Genomic DNA, 14,511 nt, shown 5'->3' with positions numbered 1-14,511 from the left:
TCTTGTTGACCATCAACACTTGATGCTCCTTCTTGATTTCTACCTCCACGGCTTTTAGCATTGTGAAGAGCTCGGGAATAGTCTTGTCCATCCCTTGCATATTATAGTTCATCACGAAGCTCTTGTAGCTTGGTGGCAGTGATTGAAGAATTCTTTCAATGACACTATCATCAGGAAGATTAACTCCCAGTTGAATCAAGTGATTATTATACCCAGACATTTTGACTATGTGTTCACTGACAGAACTATTCTCCTCCATCTTGCAGCTATAGAACTTATTTGAGACTTCATATCTCTCAATTCGGGCATTTGCTTGAAATATTAACTTCAACTCCTGGAACATCTCATATGCTCCATGACGTTCAAAACATCGTTGAAGACCCAATTCTAAGCCGTAAAGCATGGCACACTGAACTATCGAGTAGTCATCAGCTTTGCTCTGCCAGACGTTCTTAACGTTGTCAGTTGCATCAGCAGCAGGCCTGGCACCCAGCGGTGCTTCCAGGACGTAATTCTTCTGTGCAGCAATGAGGATAATCCTCAGGTTACGGACCCAGTCCGTGTAATTGCTACCATCATCTTTCAACTTTGCTTTCTCAAGGAACGCATTAAAATTCAACGGAACAACAGCACGAGCCATCTATCTACAACGAACATAGACAAGCAAAATACTATCAGGTACTAAGTTCATGATAAATTTAAGTTCAATTAATCATATTACTTAAGAACTCCCACTTAGATAGACATCCCTCTAATCCTCTAAGTGATTACGTGATCCATATCAACTACACCATGTCCGATCGTCACATGAGATGGAGTAGTTTCAACGGTGAACATCAATATATTGATCATATCTAATATATGATTCACACTCGACCTTTCGGTCTCCGTGTTCCGAGGCCATATCTGTTATATGCTAGGCTCGTCAAGTTTAACCTGAGTATTCCGCGTGTGCAACTGTTTTGCACCCGTTGTATTTGAACGTAGAGCCTATCACACCCGATCATCACGTGGTGTCTCAGCACGAAGAACTTTCGCAACGGTGCATACTCAGGGAGAACACTTCTTGATAATTTTAGTGAGAGATCATCTTAAAATGCTACCGTCAATCAAAGCAAGATAAGATGCATAAAGGATTAACATCACATGCAATCAATATAAGTGATATGATATGGCCATCATCATCTTGTGCTTGTGATCTCCATCTTCAAAGCACCGTCATGATCACCATCGTCACCGGCGCGACACCTTGATCTCCATCGTAGCATCGTTGTCGTTACGCCATCTATTGCTTCTACGACTATCGCTACCGCTTAGTGATAAAGTAAAGCAATTACAGGGCGTTTGCATTTCATACAATAAAGCGACAACCATATGGCTCCTGCCAGTTGCCGATAACTTCGGTTACAAAAAATGATCATCTCATACAATAAAATATAGCATCATGTCTTGACCATATCACATCACAACATGCCCTGCAAAAACAAGTTAGACGTCCTCTACTTTGTTGTTGCAAATTTTACGTGGCTGCTACGGGCTGAGCAAGAACCGCTCTTACCTACGCATCAAAACCACAACGATAGTTCGTCAAGTTAGTGCTGTTTTAACCTTCGCAAGGACCGGGCGTAACCACACTCGATTCAGCTAAAGTGAGAGAGACAGACACCCGCCAGTCACCTTTAAGCACGAGTGCTCGTAACGGTGAAACTAGTCTCGCGTAAGCGTACGCGTAATGTCGGTCCGGGCCGCTTCATCTCACAATACCGCTGAGCCAAAGTATGACATGCTGGTAAGCAGTATGACTTGTATCGCCCACAACTCACTTGTGTTCTACTCGTGCATATGACATCTAAGCATAAAACCAGGCTCGGATACCACTGTTGGGGAACGTAGTAATTTCAAAAAAATTCCTACGCACATGCAAGATCATGGTGATGCATAGCAACGAGAGGGGAGAGTATAGTCCACGTACCCTCGTAGATCGTAAGTGGAAGCGTTATGACAACGCGGTTGATGTAGTCGTACGTCTTCACGATCCGACCGATCCAAGTACCGAACGTACGGCACCTCCGAGTTCAGCACACGTTCAGCTCGATGACGATCCCCGGACTCCGATCGAGCAAAGTGTCGGGGATGAGTTCTGTCAGCACGACGGCGTGGTGACGATGATGATGTTCTACCGGCGCAGGGCTTCACCTAAACTCCGCGATGATATGACCGAGGTGGAATATGGTGGAGGGGGCACCGCACACGGCTAAGGAACGATCTTGAAGATCAACTTGTGTGTTCTAGGGTGCCCCCTGCCCCCGTATATAAAGGAGGAAGGGGGGAGGTGCGGCTGGCCCCCTAGGGGTGCGCCTGGAGGAGTCCTACTCCCACCGAGAGTAGGACTCCCCCCTCTTGCCTTGGTGGAGAAGGAAAGGGGGGAGGGGAAAGAGGAAAGGCCCCCCCCCCTTCCTTGTCCTATTTGGACTAGGGGGGAGGGGGCGTGTGGCCTGCCCTGGCTGGCCCTCCTCTTCTCCCTCATGGCCCACTAAGGCCCATTAACCCCCGGGAGGGTTCCGGTAACCCCCCGGTGTTCCGGTAAAATCCCGATTTCACCCGGAACCATTCCGATGTCCAAACATAGGCTTCCAATATATCAATCTTTATGTCTCTACCATTTCGAGACTCCTCGTCATGTCCGTGATCACATCCGAGACTCCGAACAAACTTCGGTACATCAAAACTTATAAACTCATAATAAAACTGTCATCGTAACGTTAAGCGTGCGGACCCTACGGGTTCGAGAACTATGTAGACATGACCTAGAAATATTCTCGGTCAATAACCAATAGCGGAACCTGGATGCTCATATTGGCTCCTACATATTCTACGAAGATCTTTATCGGTCAAACCGCATAACAACATACGTTGTTCCCTTTGTCATCGGTATGTTACTTGCCCGAGATTCGATCGTCGGTATCTCAATACCTAGTTCAATCTCGTTACCGGCAAGTCTCTTTACTCGTTACGTAATGCATCATCCCGTAACTAACTTATTAGCTACATTTCTTGCAAGGCTTATAGTGATGTGCATTACCGAGAGGGCCCAGAGATACCTCTCCGACAATCGGAGTGACAAAACCTAGTCTCGAAATACGCCAACCCAACATGTACCTTTGGAGACACCTGTAGTACTCCTTTATAATCACCCAGTTACGTTGTGACGTTTGGTAGCACCCAAAGTGTTCCTCCGGTAAACGGGAGTTGCATAATCTCATAGTTACAGGAACATGTATAAGTCATGAAGAAAGCAATAGCAATATACTAAACGATCAAGTGCTAGGCTAACGGAATGGGTCATGTCAATCACATCATTCTCCTAATGATGTGATCCCATTAATCAAATGACAACACATGTCTATGGTTAGGAAACATAACCATCTTTGATTAATGAGCTAGTCAAGTAGAGGCATACTAGTGACTATATGTTTGTCTATGTATTCACACATGTATCATGTTTTCGGTTAATACAACTCTAGCATGAATAATAAACATTTATCATGATATGAGGAAATAAATAATAACTTTATTATTGCCTCTAGGGCATATTTCCTTCATCCAACTCTTGAACTGTCCTTGGGTTTTGGCACTTCAAATTGACCCTTTCTCTTTGAGTCTGATTTCTGCCCTTCTTCTTGTGGAACACAGGGGGATCTATGTCTCTAGTGTATGTCCTTGTCCATAGGTCAAGTCCAGGAACTGGGTAGATCATTGGCTTGTAAGCTTCTAGGTACATAGGCTTCTTGAAGAACTCATGGACAAAATCTTCTGGTTGTTGTTTTGATTTATAGATTGCACAGACAGCATGGTTAAATGGTACACCTCTCATGTCCCATTTTTTGCAACCACATGTACAATTCTTCAAGTTCACAGCATATGATTTATCACCACTATTCACTTGATATAGATCAGGCTCTGCCATCATAGCTTTGCAATTCCTAGCCCATTCCTTTGACTCCTCCAACATCTCCATATATGTTGGGGTAATTGTCCATCTGGCTGATTCCTCCCCCCTGTTCTTTTTTCATTGAACTTCGCCATTAATTTGGACCTAGCCCCTTCAACCATAGTTTTAATGGGTTTGCCCCTAATATCCAAGATCATCCTATTGAACACCTCACTTATGTTGTTCACTACTAAATCAGTTTTACAAGTGGTATCCATAGAATATCTAGCCCATGTTTCTACAGGTATTTTCTTAAGCCAGACCCAAGCATCCTCACTTTCCTTTCTTATTTCTTCCATTGCCTCATCAAACCCATACTTTGTGTAAGAATAAGCTGGTGCATCCATATACTGCTTAAGTTCTTCTCCTCTAAATCCAGCACTTTGGAAATTTGCATATATATGCCTTAAACAGTATCTTTGAGGACAATTAGGAAATACTTGGTCAATGGCATTTAGCAGACCCTGGTTACATATATGATAGATCATTTAGCAGTTCTAGGATCAGCAACAGTTCTATGTTGTGCAACACACTTAATGAAGTAAGGAAATTAAATTAGACAAATAGTTTACAACATTACATACCTTTTGCCTGTCTGAAATTATTGTGTACTTTCCAAATTGTCCTTCTTCTCCACCAAGAACAATCTTCAATTGTGTTAAAAACCAACACCAAGTTGGAGTGTCCTCCTTCTCAACAACTCCAAAGGCCCGAGGGTATATATTGTTGTTTCCATCTCTGCCAGTTGCAGCTAAGATTTGTTGCCCTGTGTTTAGTTTCACAAAACACCCATCTAGACCTGAAATAGGTACAACATAAGAGATGCAACAATGTATATGTCAAAGAAAAATTGCTATAGAGACAAACATACCAATGAAAGGTCTACATCCTCTAAGAAAACCCTCCCTTTGTGTTGCAAGACAAATGAACAGCCTATGAAATCTGGGATTTTTGCTGGGGTGATCTCTCACAACTCTAATTGTTACAATGCATCTACTCCCAGGGTTTGTGTCCAAAACAACTTGAAGATAGTCTCTAATCCTAGTGTAATGTGCTTCCTGATCACCCTGAACAACACTGGGAGCTTGCTGCCCTGCCCTGTATGCCATCATCTTACCAACCTCCACACCATACTTCTCCTTTGTCTTGTCAATGAGTGTTTGAATTCCTGCTTTAGGATCTGTCCTGAAGCATTTTTCAACTGCTTTGGCCACAAACCTAGCAGGAACCTTGCAATTCTCACTACTTGGAGCACATGTATGCTCTAATTGGAGCTTCCTAATACAAAATGTTTTTTCTTGCCCAACTACAGATGCAACCATGTGAAAGGGGCAACCTTCAACTATGATCATGTCTTTGTTGTTCCTGTGGTAATGGAAGTTCCTTCTCTGTGTCACATGCAAGTTAACCAATGCTCTTCTAATCTGGTAAACATCAAGAAAACACATGTGCCAACAAATTTGTTCCTGTGGCATAAGCCTTTTTTCATCATACCATATCCTTGCTTTCTTCTTTTTTGCCCTGGACTTTCTCCCAAATGAGGAACAATACAACACTACTTCTTCATCAGAATCATTTCAAAGTTCATCATCTATATCTTCATCAGATAAGGGAATGTAGTCTGCCTCAAGTTTGGCTTGTGAACTGCAGTGTGATCTACTTGTTGGACCTCTTCTAATAGGTAATTTCTCAACTGGTGCTGCTTCAACAAACCCCTCTTCTTCATCCTCCTCGGCCTCACAAAACAGATCTTCTGGCTCTGAATCACCTTCATAAACCCTCTTCCTCTTAAGATCTTTTATTTTTTGGTGCAAATCTGCATCATCTTGCTCCTCTTCCTCTATCTCCTCTTCAGAGCTATCCACATCAATCTCCTATGTCTCCATCAACTCATCCTCTTCCATTCTTTCTTCTCCTTGTACTAATGGACTATCATCTGCAAACTCATTAAGAAAATCATCTAACTCTTTCACACCAGCTATGTCCCTCCTTTTTAACATTGCAACTCTCCTGAGTGAAGAGATATTGTCCATAGGAGTCCTCTGTGTGAGCACTAACAACTGGAGCACACATATCTGCTTCATGTTCACTGGTCTGACTTTGGTAGAGCACACCTGCATCATCTATATTGTACACCTTTGGAGAACCAATCTCAGAAATTGGAATCTGCTCTTCACATCCATCTCCAATGTTGATCTGCAACTTTGCCATCTCTGACTCTCTTCCTTTCATTACTGTGATAGTAACACACCTCTTCTCATACAATATCAACATTTCTTCTACATCTTCCTCAGATTGTATTAGCTCCATGCCTGCCATTCCTACACCCTCTTGCTTCACATAGTACATTGAATCCTTTTGATCATAGCCCTCTATCCCAATAATAGCTAACATGTTGATATATGTGATATCTGATTCACATAAGGTCCTTTCCAGACTGTCACAGCCTTGGAAATGAAACCTCATATCCCATGGTTCATCATCATCCAAACTTCAAGTTCAGTTAGCATTACATTCAGTTAACACCATTCAGTGAACAACAGATTCAGATAACAGTCAAGATTACATTCAGACAAACAACAAAGTGAACAGAAGATTACATTCAATTCAGTTAGTTGAGCTCAGTTAACAGTAAATTCAGTTAACCACAATTAAGCTCATATTCAATTAACAGTAAAAATCATTCAGTAAATTCAGTTAACCACAATTAAGCTCATATTCAGTTAACAGTAAAAATCATTCAGCAAATTCAGTAAATTTAGTAAATTCAGTTATCCACAATTAAGCTCATATTCACTTAACAGTACATTCACTTCATCATAATTATTCTGTTCAACTGTTGAAATTGAGATTCAAACCCTAATTCCTAAATTGAGATTCATACAGAGGAAAGAGTATAGCTACACTAGCAAAATCACTCAAAGTGTTCAACTACACTAGCATAATCACTCAATGTGTTCAACTACACTAGCAAAGTCACTCAAATTGTTCAACTATACACTAGCATAATCAAAAGGAAAATTTTGGAAACACTCACTCCACGCCGCCGAGGCCGGATGTGAAGTGGTGGCTCCGCCCTGGATTGGCCTTCCAGACCTGGGCCAGTTTGGCGGCCGCACATGCCTCAATGTCGTCGGACTTGAAGATGTTGTCATCCTTGCCGCGCTCATTTCTGCCGACGCCGGCGGATCGAGAGGCGCCAAACGTACCAGGGAGCATCGTCGGAGAGCGAGGAAGGACGGGGCGGCCACAGCGTCGGCGGTGGCAAGGTCACGGTTGTCCCTACCGTCACCGGATGCGCCTCCTTCGTCAACGCCGCCGCCGCCACCACCGGTCGCCATGCGGGAAGTGAGCTAGGACGACTAGATGCGATCTGGCGGAAATGGCTGGGTCGGGCCGGCTCGTTAGGTCATGTGTGACGCCGTCTAACGGCGCGCGTCATGGGCGCCGTCTCCCCCTGGCCACGTGGCGCCTCACAGCGGGCCCAACCGGTCAGTTTTCCACTCAAGCGGGTCAAACCGTGCGATCAATGTTATTTGAAAACTGTCAGCGCAAACGTGGTGGTTTTTTGCAATTCACTCACTTTAAAGTGTATTGGAAAGATAGAAGTTCACTCTTTTATGGACAAATTTTAAAGCCAAACTTACACTTTTCACCGGGCGGAGGGAATATTCATTTTCAATCGTGACAATACAACGAACACCAGAAATAATAAGATTACATCTAGGTCCACCGTTATGCTTCCTTTTTTTGCGAGAAAACTTTCGATCTATTCATTTTCAATCATGGCATTGCGAGAAAACTTTCGATCTATTCATTTTCAATCCTAGCGGTACAACGAACACCATAAATAATAACGGCCGCCGATAGACTTCCACCCGGCAAGTTTTGTGCATCCCCGCCCAAGGTACCGGAGCAAGCAAACATGCACGCCGAACACGGTTCCACGGAGAAAGGGCGGCAGTCACGCGAACCATGCAAATCACCGGAGACATAACCATGGCATGCTCCTATCTCGACCACAACAACATCAACAGCAATCAGAGACGATGCATATATACAACAAGAAGAAAAACGAAGTAACAGTGCTCCTTTTGATCTAAGAATGACATTTGCACATTACAAAAACCCATTAGCTACAGAGATGAACTTGCGGCCGGGCGTTCATTTCCCCTCCGGACGTTCTTGTATGATCCCACGATGTACTAATTGTCTGATCATGAAGCAAGGCAAAGCAATTTGATCGATGTGATGGTACTACTCTCGAAATCTTTCGTATCATGAGAGGGGGACGGGGGAGGAGGTCCTGGGCCTGTCTCGTTAGTGAGATACGTACGTCCACCACTTGTAAAGTCCAAACCCGTAGATCGTCGTGAGCACGGTCATCCTGAGTGGATACGGTTTAAATCTGCAGGAAACAAGGCAAAACAAATAAAAGATCAGTAGTTTCAGATGGAGCTACTTGTTTTTGTTTGTACTTCCTAGCGGCGTATCAAACTTGTTTCAACGGAAGCATAGTAAACAATAGTCCATAGTCCAGTTGAAGAACAAAGAAGTACTGTACTTAACACTTCGCATAACCACACATTCGCCTATATATCCCAATATAATACCAGGAAATTTCCTTTTTCATAATTCAGAATGCAACTGTGAGACCTAGTAGTTTGTACTAGCTGTGATTCACACAAAAAGAAGATTGGTATCTGGTATGGCAACCTACATTATATGTCCAATTCCAATAGGTGGCGCAGTGTTAGTTCCTACCCATTTATTCATGTTAGTTCCTAGTTCCTACCATATATTATTCGATCAGCTCTCTGGCTAGAAATTCTCAGCTATCAGTTGGTGACCTCTTTATCAGAAAAAGGAAAATCAGTTAGTGACCTGTGGAATAATGACCGACAACCTACTTGCATCAAGGTTACGCCAAATAGTTTGAAAAACCCGTGCAAAAACCTGAACAATTAAGTGATGAAGTAAAGGCTATCACATAGTTTCCTCCAAAATAGTTGTAGGACAGAAAGGAGACAAATTTTCACTATCTAAACAACATCACATAAAATCTTGACAGGCTATCACATACTTTCACAAGCATCGAGACACTATGAGGTGCTCTGCTATATAGATGTACCACTTAAGTAGTTCAACTGAAATAACAAAATTACCGCAAGCACAATCTGTTAAACCAAGGGTTGAGAAGATGTCTATTATTACTGCAAGTGCTATTTGCCCATGTGCTTCTTCTCAGCAACATGACACTACATAAAAAAAATTGGCTTCTGGATTCTTCCATTGACAGAAAATGGTTTCTCGTTGGCATTGAAGGTTTAGGCAGGTTTGACCATTCGATTGGTGTTTACCAACCAAGAACCACTACCAACTTATGCTAACAACTGCATAATAGTGACTCATTTTATTAAGTAGCTTTTCAGATGCTGACAACAGGATTGAGACATCAAAGCAGAGCTAGTCCAGCGACTATAGTCAGGGTCGGGACTAAAACACCCACAATGAGAATCCTTGGATACTGACACATCGCATAAACCATATTCCCTCATTTCACCTTGGATGCCGACACTAAAATGCTGCAAGGACATGCATGTTTGAATGATCAACTAAGCTATACACAAGCAACCCGATGAATTTGTGCATGTACTCATTCAGAAAAAAAAAACTCTTACTACAGAAATATGTGGCACTGTGGCAAGACATGAGTCATCTTGGATCAGCACTGCTCGTCAGACTAATTGAAGTTACAGTTGGTGCTACTTTATGCTACTACCTAAATTAGGACTTTTGTCATCTTGCCCATCCCTTCACCCAGGGCTTAGCAGCATCACCACAGTACTCCTCACATGTTATTTGGTATTTCATTTGTGAAAAAAGAAAATTCAGCCAAGGAAAATAGAATTGGACAACTCTAGGAAAAGTACAACAAAATAAACCTTGGTAGGAGTAACAATTAAAAAACCATTGTCCCTTGAGGCCTTGACAAAACTGATTTTTTCTACCTTGTACGTTACAATACACTGAGAGTAAAATCTATTTGAAGCTAATTATCTGTAACATAGTGCAGGTTGAACTACATTTTATTCTATTTGATGTTATGTGCCATTTTAAACCAGATTTTGCACATATTTATACCACATTTCAGCTCTTCAAGTGGTTCTGACATGATGGCCCCAATCGTTCGGGTTACGTGATACTTACTGCTTGACACATCGCAGGCCAACTAGGACATGCATATTGCAAATATATGCTTGAAGTGGCACACGCTGACCGGAGGTTTACGTCCGACATAGCAGGGCATCAACTCGTGGCTTCAACTTGTTTCCAGCCACCTTCCGTCGATCTCAGTTCCGCTCCTCGCAAGATTCTATTGTGCCCACAGCCGGTCTCTGCTAATCTAAACTTCGTTTTGCCACGTCATCGGCTAGCATCTGCCACGTCAGACACGTATTTGCAGAATACACGCCCACGTTGGCCTGCAATGTGTCGAGTAAAGAGCGCCACATCACAACGACGCGTGGGGCCCTCGTTTTAGAACTTTTTCAAATGCTAAAATGCAATTCAAAGTGAGATCATGTGTCAAAGCGGCAAAACAAATGATTCAACCTGTCGCCATGTAACAGATAGCTGGTTCAAACCGGAATTCACACGCACAATGACAAAATAATTGCCAAACCGGTACACATTTAAAGGACACATGCATCGTCCTGAAAGGTGATACCCGTTCATAAATCTGATCCACTAATCCAGTACCGGAAGCATCAACAACCCAATTGTTGTGCTAAGAACCAAGGTGGCAAGGACCATCGCATACTTGCTCGGTCCATTACACAATTTTGGACCTCTAGAGCATGCAAAGACACAACCAAACCCAACACCCAGCTGCCGTCCAGAACAAAGTCATAGGCCAGTGAGCCTTTCCCTCAGTAAAGCGGCAGGACCACCCAACAGCAACCCTATAATTTCGCAATTAAATTTAATTAAGAGTTAAGACCGGGCATCCCCATCGAAAATGGCGTTGATGTTGGGATGTTCTTCTTTCTAGATACAATGTTGCCATTGGGATGTGGAGATCATACTGCTACAGTATGATTGTAGAGCACTCACGCTAAATGACACAAGGTATACTCTGCACCCATCAATTGCTGTGAGTTTTGGATCGATGAACTTGTAATTTCAAACTCTAGAAAGACCAAACAGACAATCGATCTCTGGTTCTTTCGAATAAACCCAAATGAAGAACACATCAAACCACGCCTGTAGGATAATAGAAAACTAATTTTCAAAAAGGATAACAGAAGACTAATCTGTTTACCAATTTCTTGTCGAATCCGAGGCCATACGACACTAGAGCTCCCAAAAAAGGAGTAATATCTCAAACTTCATGCGATGGAATACCAAAATCGCAAGCTACGTGGCAAAAGTTGAGCCACGGAAAGCGCGCAAGCCTTGTCGTTCTTCTACCGTGTGTCCCAAACCCAATTCTGCCGCCAGGCCGCCACGAACTAACGAAACAGCGGCGAAATTTCACCACAAAATTCGGGACGGCCGTAAAATCGTATCCAGAAACAGGCGATGTCTGCCCCTCAACTACCCACAAATAAAGCAAAATAGCGTCAAGAGCGTCAAATCGTGGGGATCTCCGGCGCTGGACGATTCGCCGCGAATTCTCAGACGGATAGATCACGGGACAGGGGAGAGGGGGCGGGGCGGAAAGCTCACCTCCAAATGTCGTGCTCGCGTTCGGCGGCGGCGGCGGCGGCCGTGCGGCGGGAGGCGGGCATGGGGGTGAGCCACTGGGAGAAGTCGCGGTCGAAGAACTCCCAGTCCGGGAGCAGCACGCCGGCGATGGCCAGGATGCCGAAGATGTACGTGGCCAGCGCCTTCCGCACGGACGCCGTGGCCACCCCGGTCACCACGACGGCCGCCGCCAGCGTCACGAGGCTCCGCCGCAGCAACTCGTCCCTCCCCAACATGCTTCCGGCGCCCGCTGCCCCCACCAGCAGCCCTCTCCGCCTCGGAACCTTCTCGAAGCTCCCCACCTCTGCCCACCCACGCCAAGGCAGCACGAGAAGCGCGTGTGCCTCCGCCGCGCGCTTCCTCTGTACAATTTGCTTTGGCTTTGGCTTCGGCTTTGCTGCTGCTAGCTCCTTCCTTCCTCCCTGACTCTCCTTCCTCTGTCTGGTGTGGGCTTAGCGACAGGAACTTAGGCCTTCTTTATGGCGTGGGTTTACCGGCCCGTTGGGCTGACATGCGGGCCCGGCTCGCCTGATCAGCCAGCCAGCCAGATGCAACTGCTCATCAGTTAATGATGCTGCTAACTAGTAAAAGCCCGAGCGGCATGGCTGCCGGAAATTCAAGATAAATTATACTTTTCCGAGCTCTGAATAATTCAACTACTTCTGTAGCTTGGAGTAGTATTTATTTTCAGCTCTGACTTTTGTGAATTCTAGATCAACAACTGCCACCTACTCACGTGTTTTGCGCAACTAAATGCGCACTGGGTATTCTAGTAAAATGCGGTTAAAATGGATATTTTTGACAGTACTCGAGGTACTCCCGCCCATGCAACTAAAGGCCTTTTTATTCGCTGATTTTTAAAACGTAGAAATAAGAAGAAGAAAAAAAAAACAGGATTGAAGTTACATGTCCACTTAAATCCTATGAAATTAGCATAGAGTGTTTGATGCCACATAAAAAAATAAAGAAACTGTAAAGGAAAGGTTGAAGTGGATGCTAGATTACCAATGAAATGTAGTACACGTGATCCGAAATGTTTTTATATGATTTAATCCTGGATCAAACTATCAACGTAAAAAAAAGCATTCTAAGAGCATCTAGAGACAGGGCTTCTCAAACCTCCCATATGTCCGACGGATGGTCTGGGTTTGAGTTATCTAATATGAGGTGGTTGGATGCAATGAAAGAAAAATGAGGGTGTCCGGTCACTGTTTACGGTCGAGACCGGCCGCATGTATGGACGTATCGGGGGTGGATTTGCCAAGTCCAACTGTAGATGCTCTAACCCTCTAAAAATCCTATTTAATTTCTTCAAAGGAGCCCTAAAGTTGTTTTTCGTGTTTGCCAGACAGTTGCGGATATCTATAGCTGCCTCTTAGACATGTGTTTGTAAAAATAAATTGAATTATGTGTAGGCAATGGTGCTTCTGTCTAGAGAAGAGGTGTCCCATTAAGCATCATTGTTATATAAATAAGCATGGGTATTTAAAAACCCGGTTTTTTCACGATCACATCTCTAAACACCGTGCATTGTACATCGCTTTAGCATACTAAGTAAAAAATTATCTATGTAACATATAACTAATAGAGAAAGATGATATAGTGAATTCTTATGTAAAAACATAGATGGCGCCAAATTCGTAGATCGTCAAATCTCATAGTATCGACCAATTAGATTTAAGTATTTTTAAGACCTCTTTATATGCAAATATCATAAGAGTGTCATGTAGTGTCATCCAAGAAAAAAAATACTATGTAACATTGCAATAAAGGATGACAGAGAAAAAGTCCATTATCATTTTTATGGGTGCAGTGCATCCAACGAGCAAAGGTTAATAAAAATATTTCCTATCTACGACTTTGTATTAAAATCCTACAAAATGTGAAACGAAGCGATGATATTTCTATACTCCTATATAGTGTGTGAATAAATTTGAGTATTGGTTGTTGGATGAAACCAATCCGGCGGTAAAGAGGCAGCAATTCCGAGCATTACTGGTCGTTGGATATCATCTTCACTCTACCGGATTTTGCCCCATGTACAATCTAAAAGATTCTATGGTTGAGCTTGAGCATGATGCACAAACATCAAAATACAAGGACTTCTCCTTTGTCCTAAAATCCTTCATGTTTTAGTTGTCCAAACTTTTTTCTTCTAAACGTGTTACCATTGTTTTGCTTTATGCTTTAGAATGCACAATATGCACAACCTCAAGACACAAGAATTTTTTCTTGAACCTTCTATAATTTAATTATCGAACTTTTTAAATTCCAAATGAATTGCCTCTTTTATTTATGATTTACATTGCACATTATGCACAAACCTCAAAACACAAACACTTCTCCTTTGTTCTAGAGTCTTCCATATTGTGATTATTCTAACTTTTCTCATCTAAATGAATGATCATTCTTTATTTACTTACAATTTACAATGAACAATATTCAGAAACCTCACATCATAGACACTTTCCATTTGTTCTAGACTCTTTCATACTTTAAGTCTTCCCCAACTTTTTCTTCTAAAAGAACTGGCATTCACACTTAGATCATAAAGTTTTTGTTCAAGGTTATGACAACACATTAAAATTTATTTTGTCTCTGAAGATGCAACACTGGCTACTCAAAGTTGCAATACGATATACTCAAGACAAATGTGGTAGATATATTTACATCAGTTTCCTGTAGTATTTTTTGTAGCTATAATATTGATTTTGAATGGGAAGAACTATGGAAATTAAGTCTACATCTAAAACATGTACAAATGACTACAA

General features: G+C 42.8%; 1 protein-coding gene across 1 annotated transcript; it reads right to left on the bottom strand.

The window, feature by feature from the left end:
• Positions 1–8,021: 8,021 nt before the first annotated feature.
• On the bottom strand, positions 8,022–12,184 carry LOC123044156 (signal peptidase complex-like protein DTM1). The gene is made up of 2 exons (XM_044466811.1): positions 11,723–12,184; positions 8,022–8,399 (listed from the first exon to the last, which is right to left on the bottom strand). Exons 1-2 carry the CDS (start codon positions 11,974–11,976, stop codon positions 8,312–8,314), a joined length of 342 nt encoding a protein of 113 aa, XP_044322746.1. The 5' UTR covers positions 11,977–12,184; the 3' UTR covers positions 8,022–8,311.
• Between the last annotated feature and the right edge of the window lie 2,327 nt (positions 12,185–14,511).

The sequence above is a fragment of the Triticum aestivum genome, chromosome 2B (genome assembly GCF_018294505.1).
Source record: "Triticum aestivum cultivar Chinese Spring chromosome 2B, IWGSC CS RefSeq v2.1, whole genome shotgun sequence".
Taxonomy (NCBI): Eukaryota; Viridiplantae; Streptophyta; class Magnoliopsida; order Poales; family Poaceae; genus Triticum; species Triticum aestivum.
Note: the sequence above shows the minus strand (reverse complement) of the source record. Positions and strands in the feature narration are given on the sequence as shown.

Coding starts and splice junctions, on each gene's coding strand:
- LOC123044156 (XM_044466811.1), bottom strand. CDS start 11,976: ATGTTGGGGAGGGACGAGTTGCTGCGGCGGAGCCTCGTGACGCTGGCG. Junction 8,400..11,722: donor CGCGAGCACGACATTTGGAG/GTGAGCTTTCCG, acceptor TGTTTCCTGCAG/ATTTAAACCGTATCCACTCA.